At 51.3% G+C, this 12,485-nt stretch overlaps 1 protein-coding gene across 1 annotated transcript in view; it reads left to right on the forward strand.

The window, feature by feature from the left end:
• Nucleotides 1-12,485, forward strand: part of TMEM123 (transmembrane protein 123) — a 58,433-nt gene that overhangs the window by 43,467 nt on the left and 2,481 nt on the right. Inside the window, exons 3-4 of the mRNA XM_036068510.2 lie at nucleotides 9,441-9,692; nucleotides 10,745-10,898. Coding sequence (XP_035924403.1) covers nucleotides 9,441-9,692; nucleotides 10,745-10,898 — 406 coding nt within the window. The remainder of the gene's footprint in view (nucleotides 1-9,440; nucleotides 9,693-10,744; nucleotides 10,899-12,485) is intronic.

Consider the following 12,485-nt stretch of genomic DNA (forward strand, 5'->3'; position numbering starts at 1 on the left):
AAGTTTGTCAATTTTGATCATCCCTTCAAAGAAGCAGTTCTTTGTTTCATTGGTCTTTTCAGTCTCTTTGATTTTTATTTCCACTGTGATCTTTTTGTTTCCTTTCTTCTACCAACTTTGGGCTTTGTTCTTTCTCTAGTTGCTTGAGATATGAAGTTAGGTTGTTTGAGATCTTTCTTGTCTCTTGAGGTAGACATTTATCTCTATAAACTTTTCACGCAGAGCTGCTTTTGCTGCATCCCATAAGTTTTGGTATATTGTACTTGCATTTGTCACAAGGTATATTTTGATTTCCCTTTTGATTTCTTCTTTGGACCATTGGTTGTTAGGTAGAGTGTTGTTTAAACTTCATGTATTTGTGAATTTCTAGTTTTCTTTTCTTAATTGATTTCTAGTTTCATACCATCGCGGTTGGAAAATATGCTCGGTATGATTTTTTTTTCTAATTTATTAAGACTAGTTTTGTGGTCTAAGATAATATCTATTCTGGAGAATGTCCCATGTGCACTTAAGAAGAATGTGTATTCTGTTGCTTTAGGAGGGAATGTTCTATGTATGTCTGTGAAGTCCATTTAGTCTAATGTATTGTTTAAGGTCAATATTTTTTTTTATTTTTCTGTCTAATCTTTTTTTTTAAAGATTCATTTATTTATTTTAGAGAGAGAGTGCGGGGATGGGGGGGAGACAGAGAGGGAGAAAGAGAGAGAGAGAATCTCAAGCAGACTCTCCACTGAGCACAGAGCCCGATTCAGGGCTCAATCCCATAACCCCAAGATCATCACCTGAGTGGAAACCAAGAGTCTGATGTGCAACCGACTGAGCCACCCAGGTGTCCCCTAGCGATCTATCTTAATGAAAATAGGGTTTTAAAGTCCCCTGCTATTATTGTTTCTATTTCTCCCTTTTGATCTATTAATATTTGCTTTACACATTTCAGTTCTCTGTGTTGGATGCATACATATATACAAATGTTTTATGCTCTTGATTGGACTGACCTCTTTAATGCCTCTTTGTGTCTTATTGTTTGTTTTAAAATCTATTTTGGGGGTGCCTGGCTGGCTCAGTTGGTAGAGAATGTGACTCTTAATCTCAGGGTCATGAGTTCCAGCCCCACATTGGAAAATGGAGCCTACTTAAAAAAAAAAAAAAAAGTCTCTTTTGTCTGATAGAAGTATAGCTGTCTCAGCCTTCTTTTGTTTTCCCTTTGCATGGAATATCTTTTCCATCCCTTCACTTTCAGTATGTGTCTTTGGGTCTGAAGTCTCTTGTAGGCAGCATATAGATGGATCTTGTTATTTTATCTATTCAGCCTCTCTTTCTTTTGTAGAATTTAGTCCATTGCATTTAAAGTAATTGTCAATAGGTATGTACTTATTGCCATGTTGTTCTTTTTCTTCTGGCTGTTTTGCTCTTCCTCTCTTCTCCTAATCTTTCTGTGGTGTGATGAGTTTCTTTAGTGGTTTGCTTAGATTCCTTTCTCTTGTCTGTGCATCTACCGTAGTTCATTGCTTTGCAGTTACCATGAGATTTGGATAGGATATAACAACTTCCATTTAGAACAGTCTTTCTTAAGTTGATGATCCCTTACGTTTGAATACCTTCTGAATACATTTCTATTCTCCCTCCCCCAGTGTTTTATGACTTTGTCACATTACATCTTTCATACTGTATATCCTTAACTAATTACCGTGGTTCTACTTTTATTGCTTTTGTCTTTTAACCTTCATATGGCTTTATAAGTCATGAATCTACCACCTTTACAACATTAGATTCATCTGAATTGTACCTTTATTCTTTCATATGTTTTCCTGTTACTAATCAGCACCTTTTTGTTTGGGCTTAAAAAATCCCTTTAATGTTTCTTGTAAGGCCAGTCTGGTTGTGATAAACTACTTGAGCTTTTGCTTTTCTGGAAAATTCTTCATTTCCAAGTGACAACTTTGCAGATCGAGCATTCCTGGTTGGAAGTTTTTTCTTTGAGCACTTAGAATATATCGTGCCCCTCTCTTCTGGCCTGCAGAGTTTCTGCTGAAAAATCTGATTGTCTTGTGGGGGGCTGCCATTGTATATAACCAGTTGTTTTTCTCCTGCTGCTCTTAATCGTCTCTCCTTTATTTAATGCTTCATTTTTTTTTTTTTAAGATTTTATTTATTTGACAGAGAGAGAGACAGCGAGAGAGGGAACACAAGCAGGGGGAATGGCAGAGGGAGAAGCAGGCTCCCCACTGAGCAGGGAGCCCGATGTGGGGCTCGATCCCAGGACCCCGGGATCAAGACCTGAGCCGAAGGCAGACGCTTAACGATTGAGCCACCCAGGCGCCCTAATGCTTCATGTTTTAATTATAATGTGTCTTGGTGTGAATCTCTGTGGTTTCCTCTTATTTGGAACTCTGTGCATCCTGGACCTGGATGTCTGTTTTCTTCCCCAAGTCAGGGAAGTTTTCAGCCATGATTTCTTTAAATTTTCTGCTCCTTTCTTTCTCTTTCTTCTGGGGCTCCTGTAATGTGAACATTGCTTTGCTTGATGTTGCCCCATGAGTCCCTTAAGCTCTCTTCAATTTTTTTCATTCTTTTTTCTTTTTGCTTCTCTGTCTGGGTGAGTTCCACTGATACTTTCTTCTGCAGAATCGGGTTGGCCGTGGGGCCCCGTCTAGTGCATTTTTCAGACCAGCTGCTGTGTTCTTCAGCAATGTGGCTTCTCCTTGGCACTTTCTTATACTCTCTTTCTCCATTGAAGTTCCCACTGTGTTCCTCCATTCCTCTACCAGGTTCAGGGAGCATCTTTTTGACCGTTATTTTGAACTCTTCATCAGGTAAATTATCTCCATTTCATTAAGAACTTTTTCTGAGGTTTTGTTGTTTAATTTGGAATATACTCCTATTCCTTCATTACCCTTTACACTGTGTTGGTTTCTGTGCATTAGATGAAACAGGCGCCTCTCATTCTTGAAGGGGTGGCCTCATGGAGCAGATGAACCTTATCACTCAGTACTGCCCTAGTTTGGTTGTCTTTCAAAACTTTGTGATTATTACGCACGCTCTCTTGTTTCTAATGGCTCCCGGGAGCTGAGGCTGTGCCCAGCCCGTCACTGTAGGGGACAGTCCCGGCACCTAGACTCAGGCTGACCGTAAGCCACGTCCTCGGCCGCCGGCATTGGAAGCATGCCAGCGCACACAGAGACTGATGCGGAAGTCTCGCTGGCCCCCAGTCAGGCGATCTGGAGGTGTCCTCTGGGCAAGAATTGCAAAAATGCAGCAGCTAGGCAAGTGTTCAAGCTCCTTCCCACGAGATGCCAGTGACCTGGAGGGAGGCAGACAGAGCACGAGGGTGCCCGAGCCCAAGGGAACGGGTCTCTTTCACAGAAGTACGAGGAGAGTTTGTCTGCTGTGCGTGCAGCGCCCTGGGGTGCCAGTCTGCCCGGAACTGCCTTTCCAGTCTTTACAGCCATCGGACCCAGGAATGCCATCCCCCTGGCCACCAGGCCAGCATGGGGGGGAGGGCATAGGGTCCTCTCCTGAGATACTGGGGGCTGGAGTGCAGCAGAGGGGGAGTGCACCTCCACCCCTAGAGAGGACCCATCAGGCCCCTAGATGTGTGTTAACTTCCATGCCTGCCTTTCAGGCCAGCACTTGAAGGTGAGCAGGGGAGCCTCTTTGACATAAAGTGTGGGCACCTGTCACTCGGCTGCCTCTGGGCTTGTCCCCGGGGTGAGCGACACTGAGCACATGAGCCGCTTGCAGTTCCCTGTGGGTCTGGTGGGCCTGAGGGCTCGGCTCCCAGGGCAGGTGTGCAGGTTGGAGTGCCCGATGTGTGGCTCCGGGAGGGGTTGGGAGTTCCCTTGTGACTGGGGGTCACTGTGCTGGCGGGGAGCTCATGGCAAGCTTGCTTCCTTGCGGGTGTTCTCTGCTTTGCTCCATGTGTAGAGTTGCTCACCTAGTTGGGGGAGTGTTTCCAGAGGACATTGTTCTGTGGGTCCCTGCAGATTCAGTCTGTGGGAGGAGGTGCCGGGCTCTGCTGCGATGCCACGTGGAGCCGGGACTACTCACTGCCCGGTCCGGGTCGGTTACTGGTTTGTGGTAACTTCTGCGCTTTCGCTCTCCAGGCTGGTCCAGTTTCTTGTCGCTTGTAAACAAACGGTTCATGGGCTTCTTTCTTACTGTCTGATGATCTGCATCTTGTCGGTGGCCTATTTCGTGCATTTAATGTCCAGTGGGTGTGCTCTCTAGTGGGGCCTTGGACAGGAGCAGAGCTGGACTAGGCTGAGGGAGCACGGCAGGCCCAGGAAGGAGCAGGAACCAAGCGCAGAGATGAGCTGCACGTGAGGGGAAGGCGAGCAGATGCACCTGCTGGGGAGACTGGGCCTGGTGCGCCGCGGCGGGATCTGCCCTCTGGGTGCTGGACGGTCCAGCGTGCGGGTGGGAAGTGAGGGCGTTCGCCCGCAGTCGTGCTCGCACGGTATGGAGGAAAATGAAAATCCAAGAGGAGTATGTGCAGGTGACAACCAGCTACTTCCATTGAAAAAAACAAAATACGATACAGTAGTTTGGGGGGCGCGTAGGTGGTTCAGTCCAGTAAGCGGCCCACTCTTGATTTCGGCTCAGGTCATGATCTCAGGGTCCTGGGATCGAGTCCTACGTCGGGCTCCACGCTGAGCGGGGAGTCTGCTTGAGATTCTCTCCCTCCCTCTGCCTGCCCCCCGTACGTGCTCTCTCTAAAAAATGAAGATACATTGTTGTTTAATAATAACACAATGAAGAAGTCTGAAAAATGAAAAACATGTTAAATGAAAAGGGTGATGCCTGGAAGGAAATGGAAGTCCCAACATGAGTGCGCTGTTTGCACCTTGCCTGGACCGTGAGCTCCCGGCGGGTAAGGATTGCGTGGTCTGTGTGTGTGCAGAGCCTGGGAGCACGCTGGTGCAGGGCCGGGGGCGCGGGGGCTGGAGTGTGCTGGGGGGCGGCCGGGGGCACGTGGGGCCAGAGTGTGCTGGGGGGCGGCCGGGGGCACGTGGGGCCGGAGTGTGCTGGGGGCGCGCGGGGCGCGGGGGCTGGAGTGTGCTGGGGGGCAGCCGGGGACCGGGGGCGTGCGGGGCCAGAGTGTGCTGGGGGGCAGCCGGGGGCCGGGGGCCGGGGGCGCGCGGGGCCAGGGTGTGCTGGGGAGTTGTGTGCCACAGAGCAGGAAGAGAGGGAAATTACTGTTCTTGCGGATGCCCTTTGACTGTGATCCGTGCCTTTTTTGTCGTTAGCGGGGTGACTAACCGGGAGCAGAACGGGCGAGGCCTCGGGCTAAAGCGGGGACATTGCGCTCCTGGCTCTGCTCAGCTGTTCCCCGCGCGGCGCTGGGACGAACAGCCCATCACCGATACACGAGACCTTATTTAAAACACCCCAGTTATGTTTCTGTGTTGGTGGATACAGTTGGTTTCCCTTTTGGAATTTTAACTTAGGAACTTGTAAAATATATTTGATTTTCAGAGAAAGCACACTTCTTTATGATGACAGTTTTTATTTTTTAAAGCCCAGTTTCCTCTTAGATCCTGTTTTAATCTAGATTTTTCAGTTCTGTGGATTTTTGGTCCGCAGGTCATTAGAATTTAGAATTTTTGGAATGAGCGTCCTGTCTGTGCAGGGAGGGAAGGCCCCCGCTTCTAGATAATGCACCTGGGAGTGAAGTGCTGTTCGTTGTTGCTTTCTAGAGGAAGGAGGTTCTCCGTGTGCAGAGTACTCCCGGGGCCGCACGCCTGCGGTCGTCCGTGGTTTGCGCAGGCTGCAGGCTGTGCTCAGAGTCCCACCAGAAATTCACGCCGTCTTCAGTAGCACAGTATGTCCGACAACGGGAACAGGACTGGAAAGATACTACCACCCCATATTTAATAATAACTACTTCCTGTGCATTTCAGCCCCAGTGTAAGTGTGTATTTGATGCCCTGATGAAAAGAAACCGTCACCCCTAACCTCGAAATCTTCAGGTTGAAGGGGGAAAACGGCACTTAGGTGTTTCTGGACCCGAGGCTGCAGGCGTAAGGAAAGCGGAGCAGTAACAGGACAGGAATAAACGGAGACTCTCAAGAAAGTCCGTACGTGTGTCGTGGAAACGGGCCTGGCTTCTCTTTTTGGGTAATTGCCTCAAAGAACCGAGGAAGAGGCAGCATGCTCTTCCTCTGATATGGCTCCGAGGGCAGTGGGGTGGCCCTGCAGACACCCGTGGGGGGACCTCGGGTGCGGCTCTCGAGGGGAGATCCGTTTATCCCAAGAAGGGGTGAACCGTCGGCGTTTCCCTGGCACAGGCACGGTGCTGCGAGCGCAGCCCCCCGTGACCTCCCCGGCCACCAAGCAGGCGCGCCCCGGCCTGGCTGGTGGTGGCTTGTTGGCACCCGTGGCTTTCACCCCACGTGGCATCTCGTGTGTGCGTGTACGCGTTCCCCAGCTAACAAGGGCACCCGTGACCCATTTCCCTCTTCATAAGGCCCCTCCTAAGGACCTCACTTTAACTCCATCCCTTCGTCAAGATCCTGTCTCCAGACTAAGGTCACGTCGTAAGGTGCTGGGGAGCCGGATTTCAGCACGAGTGTTGGAGGACGCAGCTCCTCCCTGACCTGAGCCCCGGTAGCTGCGGGTCCGCCACGCCCCTCCCCTGCTCCAGCCGAGGGGTTGGCCTCCTCATGTCCGCTTACCGACAGTCGACAGTCATATATAGGGTGCTCTGCTTTCCAGAATAACCCCGAAATACTAAACCTCTGCGGCCAGCCAAGCTGAGGGTTTCTCCCGTGCCCGCCGCGGCCTGCTGCCCGATTGGCGGCTTGCAGCGGGGAGTGGGCGTTGTTGGGCTTTCGTCTGTGCTCTGCCTTTGTCCCCCCACTCCTGCTGATTGTGACCCTGACGAGATGAGCGTCTGAGGGAAGGCTGGGACGTCTGCATGGGGCAGAGGTGCACCCGTGGTTCCTGCCGCGGGGGCCTGTCCCCCCGCCGACCCTCCCTCCACACACCCTGGGCCCCCACTTTCGGCGCTCGGCCTCCCTGCTGGTCGCCGTCGCCCCGTCGTGCGGAACTCTGTCCTGAGGCGGTCGTGGAGGGCCACCCCGTGCGGCGGTCTCCCGCGCAGCCTGATGTGGTTCGTGGGGAACGAGCACCTTGGCCGTCAGCGTATAGTCTTCTCCCAGTTCAGCCGTTTAAACTTCACTGACAGGTGGAGACACACCAGCCCCGGCACCTTGAGAAGGACGCGTCAGGCCAGAGTCCTTTCCAGTCTCTGTCCCCTCAAAAGCTCTCGGGGCAGCCGGGCTTGACGTCAGGGCATCTCTGTCCTTCGTGGGCAGAGGTGGGAGTGGACACGTGGCCGCCGACGCTCTCCCGCTACCTGCCCTCTTGGTGCCTTGACAGGCGCTGCTTGATTTGCTTTTAGTACTTTTCTAACGGAGATGTAATTGACACGCGACATCTCTTGGTCTCAGGGACCCGCCGCGCGTCAGCATTTGTGAATACTGCGAGGGGACCACAAGGAGTCCAGTAGACAGTGTGGGCCATATGCAGGGACGGTTTTTCTTCCTTGTGATGACCACCTCTAAGATTGACCCTCCGCAGCCTTCAGATGCGTTCCCCGCGCCACGCGGTGCATCCTGGTGACTTGCTCTGTACCTGCTGCCGCCCTTCCCTGCCCACCTGCCTCCCTCACCTGCACCCCAGGCTGGGGGGCGCGGCCCGGCTGGGGTGCAGGCAGAGTCAGGGCTGGGGCGGGAGGGATGGCGTTGTTCGCAGAGGGGTGCGGACAAGCTGGCACTCGAATCCCAGGCAAGGGCGTCGCGTTCGTGGATGTGAGCACTGGCCTCAGGAGCTTCCCTGGATCGCAGTTCACGCGTCGACACGTCGTGACATGGTTTAATACAGAACTTACTTGCTGTTCTGTCAATTTGTAGAAATGCTGAGCTGCTTGTTTCTCTAACACATGCGTTGGATTTTCGTATTTGGATAAACCTACTGCAGCTCCCTACTTCTACCCCTGCGACTCTGTCCAGTAGCTCGAGGAACTTCTTCCGGCCGAGAGAGGGGAGCGGGCTCACGTGTGCGCGCTCGCGTGTGCGCCGCGTCCAGAAGCACGCTGTGTTCATTGTTTTGCTCTGCAAAGCTCATTCTGAAGCTGTGACATAAGTCCTGGTTCTCTGCTCTGTTTCCCTACGGTAGCAGCCATGCACTGGCTCAAGGAGGGGTACTTCCCTTCTAAAGTGTATCATCTCTACAGAGAGCACTCAGGTGGGTTCAGGTGTGTATCATTCGTATCCTCTACTTGGAATAACTGTGATTTATTGGTCTGTATTGTACAAAGGTATTCCTCTGGCCTTTTTTAAAAACTAGATAATACTCTGTGGGTGAGACCATACAGTAGGGACCCCAAGTTGAGGAAACTTGTAAGGAATCTGAATAGTAAAATCTGACAGGCAAATAAGCAGCACTAATCAGCCTTACAGTTAAACTGAAAAAAGAAAAAAAAGTACCAAAAGTCTTTCAAGAAAAAGTCCAAAATTACTGGAAGATGGGGAGTTGGTACAGGAAGCAAGCAGTGCGGGTGCGGGACGGAGCCGCTGGGGCAGGACAGCCAGAGGGAACCGGGCTGACGCGGGCAGCGGAGGGGACCAGTGAGCCTGCAAGGATGCTCGGACACGCAGAAACAAACGCAGGGATCCGCGCGTTCACTTAAAGGGGCAAAGAGAGCATCGACTAGATTGCAGGGACTAAGGCACCCGTGGCTGGAAAGGGGTGAGGTGGTGACGTCAGGGAGCAGGTACCACGTGAAGCAAGCTGGCTTTCGGGCACAGCCTGGCTGATATGTACACACATGGCTAAGCGAGGAGTCTTCTCTTCAGGCTCTTCGGGGAGTCGTGACAGGACCGGTAGCTGCTCCTTTGCACGCAAACCTGCACGTCAGGTTCGTGAACGGAGGCGCTGGGCCAGGCGTTGGGAGTTAGGAAGCCTTCACCAGCAGGTGGCGTCCCAGCGCACGGTAGGACGCAGCCTTGACCCTCCCAGAGAAGCGGGGCCCCAGCCCGCGGGGGGGTCAACGCACGCTCGCTCATCCGAAGCTCCGGGGAAGGTGGCACAGAAACTACGCCGTGAAAAACCCTTCCTCCGTCCGTCTGTCCGCTCGCCAGACACGGGGCAGGACGGCGGTGGGAGGTCCCCACAGCGATGGTTAGGACTCGGTCCTTGTCCTGAAGGAACACGGTTCTCTGGGTTCCTTCCTATCTTCCACAAGTTCCTAGCTTCGTGGAAGCGCGGCGGGGACCCCGCAGGGTCGTTTGCCGTCTGAGATCCTGGGTGGTTGTAAAAGTGCTGGCGTCGCCAGCTCAGCATCCTGGGGTGCTGTACCGACCACGAAGGCCACCGAGACTGGGTCCTGATTCCCTGAGCCTCCGCGCCAGTGCTTACGTCTCTCAATCCTCTTGCAGAGAATGTCACCGCTGTGACCTCCAACCACACGAGCCAGCCCACCAGCACCGTGAGACAGCCGACGACCCCACAGTCTTCTGCATCCAAGAACGAGACAGTCACGGCAACACCTCGAATTACAACAGCCACAGGCCCCGCCAACAGGACTAACACCAGCTCAGTTTCGCAGAACGCAACCCAGACGACGCCGGCCACGGTGACCAGCAGCGCCCACAACAGCTCAGCCACGTCCGCTTCTTCATCCGTAACGAGTACGTATCCAGGCCGCCCTGTTTGTGCTGAACACAGGTGTCCCGTGCCGCATTCCCACTGTCATTCCGTGCCACAAAAACAGAAATGCGGACGGGCTGTCCTAGTGCATTCATCAGCGGATCGATCCTGCTGCGCTTGTCCCTGTGGAAAATTTGTTTCCGACTTAATGAGGCCACACGATGACGGTAGGGGACGTGTCCTAGCAGGGAACTGTCATTATGTGGTTTGAAAACGTGTCCTGCCTGGACCTCCAGGTCCCTGGGTACACGGCAGAACTAGGCAGCATCAGCCCCCGGGGTTCCTAAACCCCAATCGCGGTTAGCGTGGTTCTCACTCATTCCTGCCATCGAGCTCTTCACGTGGTCTCAGGGGCAAGCACTGTGGACAGCCAGCACTGTTCACGCTTTGCATTCGTCTCAGATAAAACGCCTGGGAGACCACGAATTCAGAACCTGAACACTGACCTTTCCATGTATTCAGAGGTCAGCTCGTGATTACATTTATCAGCACAAGCAGCAGGCTTTATGGTTTCCACTCCGGTTTCCTTACTATAGTTTATGTTCTGAAATCAACTGTAATGTCTCAAGGGTTTTTGATGTGATAAAAGTCAAAACAGTTGAAGTCCCCAATTTATTCAAAAGGAGAATTTTCAGTTAGAACCATTCAGACTGGATCCAGCGGCAGGATCACCGCCGTGGTGCCCAGGCCTGTGGTGAAGGCATCAGCTCTTACGAGGACCAGTAAGGAAACAGATTCCCCACATGGTGCTGCCTTGGGGACTGTGGTCGGAGGTCGGGGTCCAGCAGCACAAAGACCCTCAGATGCTGGGGCGGCAACCCTGGGGAGGCAGCTGGGGGGGCACATGGGGAGAAGACCTGCAGGTGTGCGGGTGGGGTGGGGGAGAAGTGCTGGATCAGCTGGGGGACCCAGAACCCAGCCGTCACCCAAAGCAAAGCAGGCTTTAGGCTTGCTTAGAAATTCAGAGTGGCAGCTTATTAGAATGATGATGTTGTTTAAAAGCAACTAAAGCCAATTTTTTGTTTTCTTCTAGTCACACCAACTATTAATTCTAAAGGAAATCCAGGATCAAAATTTGATATTGGCAGCTTTCTTGGCGGTATTGTGTTAACACTGGGAGTTCTGTCGATTCTTTACATCGGATGCAGAACGTACTATTCGAGAAGAGGCATTCGGTATAGAACCATGTGAGTTTTGACTGCCCAGAACTTGTTATTTCTGTATTTCCTTAAATACCACCACGAAATGCCACAACAGGGCCCCAGGTGTAGGAATCACATTCCCATTAACCCTGTGCCCAAAGCAGATCATTACTTACAAACACAAATGGATGCACATGCCTATGAAAATGCTGTATTTACTCACGTTGTCCCTTTTCACTCAGGCCTCTAAGCTTAAGAAACACCCGTTCAGGCCTCAGCAGGTGCGGCCAGTACGCCTGGTGCTTTCCCACAGCACGGAGGTGTATCCTTGCTAGAAACATGGTTTTAAATTCTAATGCAGTCTCGTTTTCTCTGATAACTCGTTACAAATGAGTTAACAGATGTCATCATCTTACCAACAAGGCTCCCTCGAGGGACCACATGCGCCCCTTCCATGGGCCTGTAGGTCTTGGAGGGCTCATCTCCTAGCTTCTGTTTCTGAGTCCTTTTGGGCTTTTTGACTGTTACTGGAGTACAAGAGCCAATTCATTGTTTTGACTGTTAACATAGCATAGACTCCCCAGAATGACTACTCTCCAGAGGACACACACGAACTTTACACGTCAGACAGATCTGGAACTGATTTAACAAAGTGAAACAGCTTACTTTACTAAAGAATTCTCGAAGGCTTGGAGATGTTGGTGCTCGTTATGAGTTTCCAGGAGGGAACAGAACATGAAAGTATTTCTCAAATTTATCATCAAACTAAAAAACACCAGACTTTAACAAACTCACTTTCAAAGAGTATCAAGGTGTTTTGCCAGCATATTTGGAAACATTCTTTAGATCAACCCACTAAGGAAACAGACTAGAGTTAACTTGTTAGATATCCCTCTGTGTTTCTAGAAGTATTTATCGTGTTTTTGGTGAATTTCACCAGTTAAACAGAAGGTACATTCTGATCAGTGAATTCAATGCCACTTTTTTCATAGTATCAATGTTTATTGATGTAAATGAGGCTATAAAATAGTGAAGCAGGTAAGTTGTGTTTTCATTTTAAGTTGCTGTGACTACACAGCATGTCATTTTAACTTCTGTGAGCTCACGGCCACGGCATGCTGCCCGGGGGCAGCAGACTCACCCCACCCAGAGTCTGTTCCACAGGCACAGAGAAGATCCCGCACTGAGTCTACACGTTGTTTTGACTTTCCCCCCGTTAACCTGTCTGAAGTTAGGACGTATGCTACAGTCTGGGGGTGAAAAAGCATTGTGTTGTAGTTCATTCGGCCGTTTTTCCTAGTGCATTTAAAAGCCAGGAGTTGCTTCGACGTCGGGAAGTTCTTACGCGGTGCAGTATTTTGTTTGTCCCATGGAAGAAACTGAGGCCTTGCGTATCTAGGAGTGAGCACTAACCCGTTATTGGCTGGGCCAGCAGAGTGCAGCGTTCACGGATGGGCGTGGTGCTCATTGTGGACGCAGCAGGGGACCGTCCCACGCTGCCTAAGCTTCTGGTCCTCGGTGAAATGGGACAACGGAGTGATGGCGTTGGTTACCTGAGCTACAGGTGGTCTACTGCACCTAACACGGAGTGAATGTGCAAGGAATCGTGGGTGCTGGGGGGGGTGATTTAGG

This window comes from Halichoerus grypus, chromosome 11, assembly GCF_964656455.1.
Source record: "Halichoerus grypus chromosome 11, mHalGry1.hap1.1, whole genome shotgun sequence".
Classification (NCBI taxonomy): Eukaryota; Metazoa; Chordata; class Mammalia; order Carnivora; family Phocidae; genus Halichoerus; species Halichoerus grypus.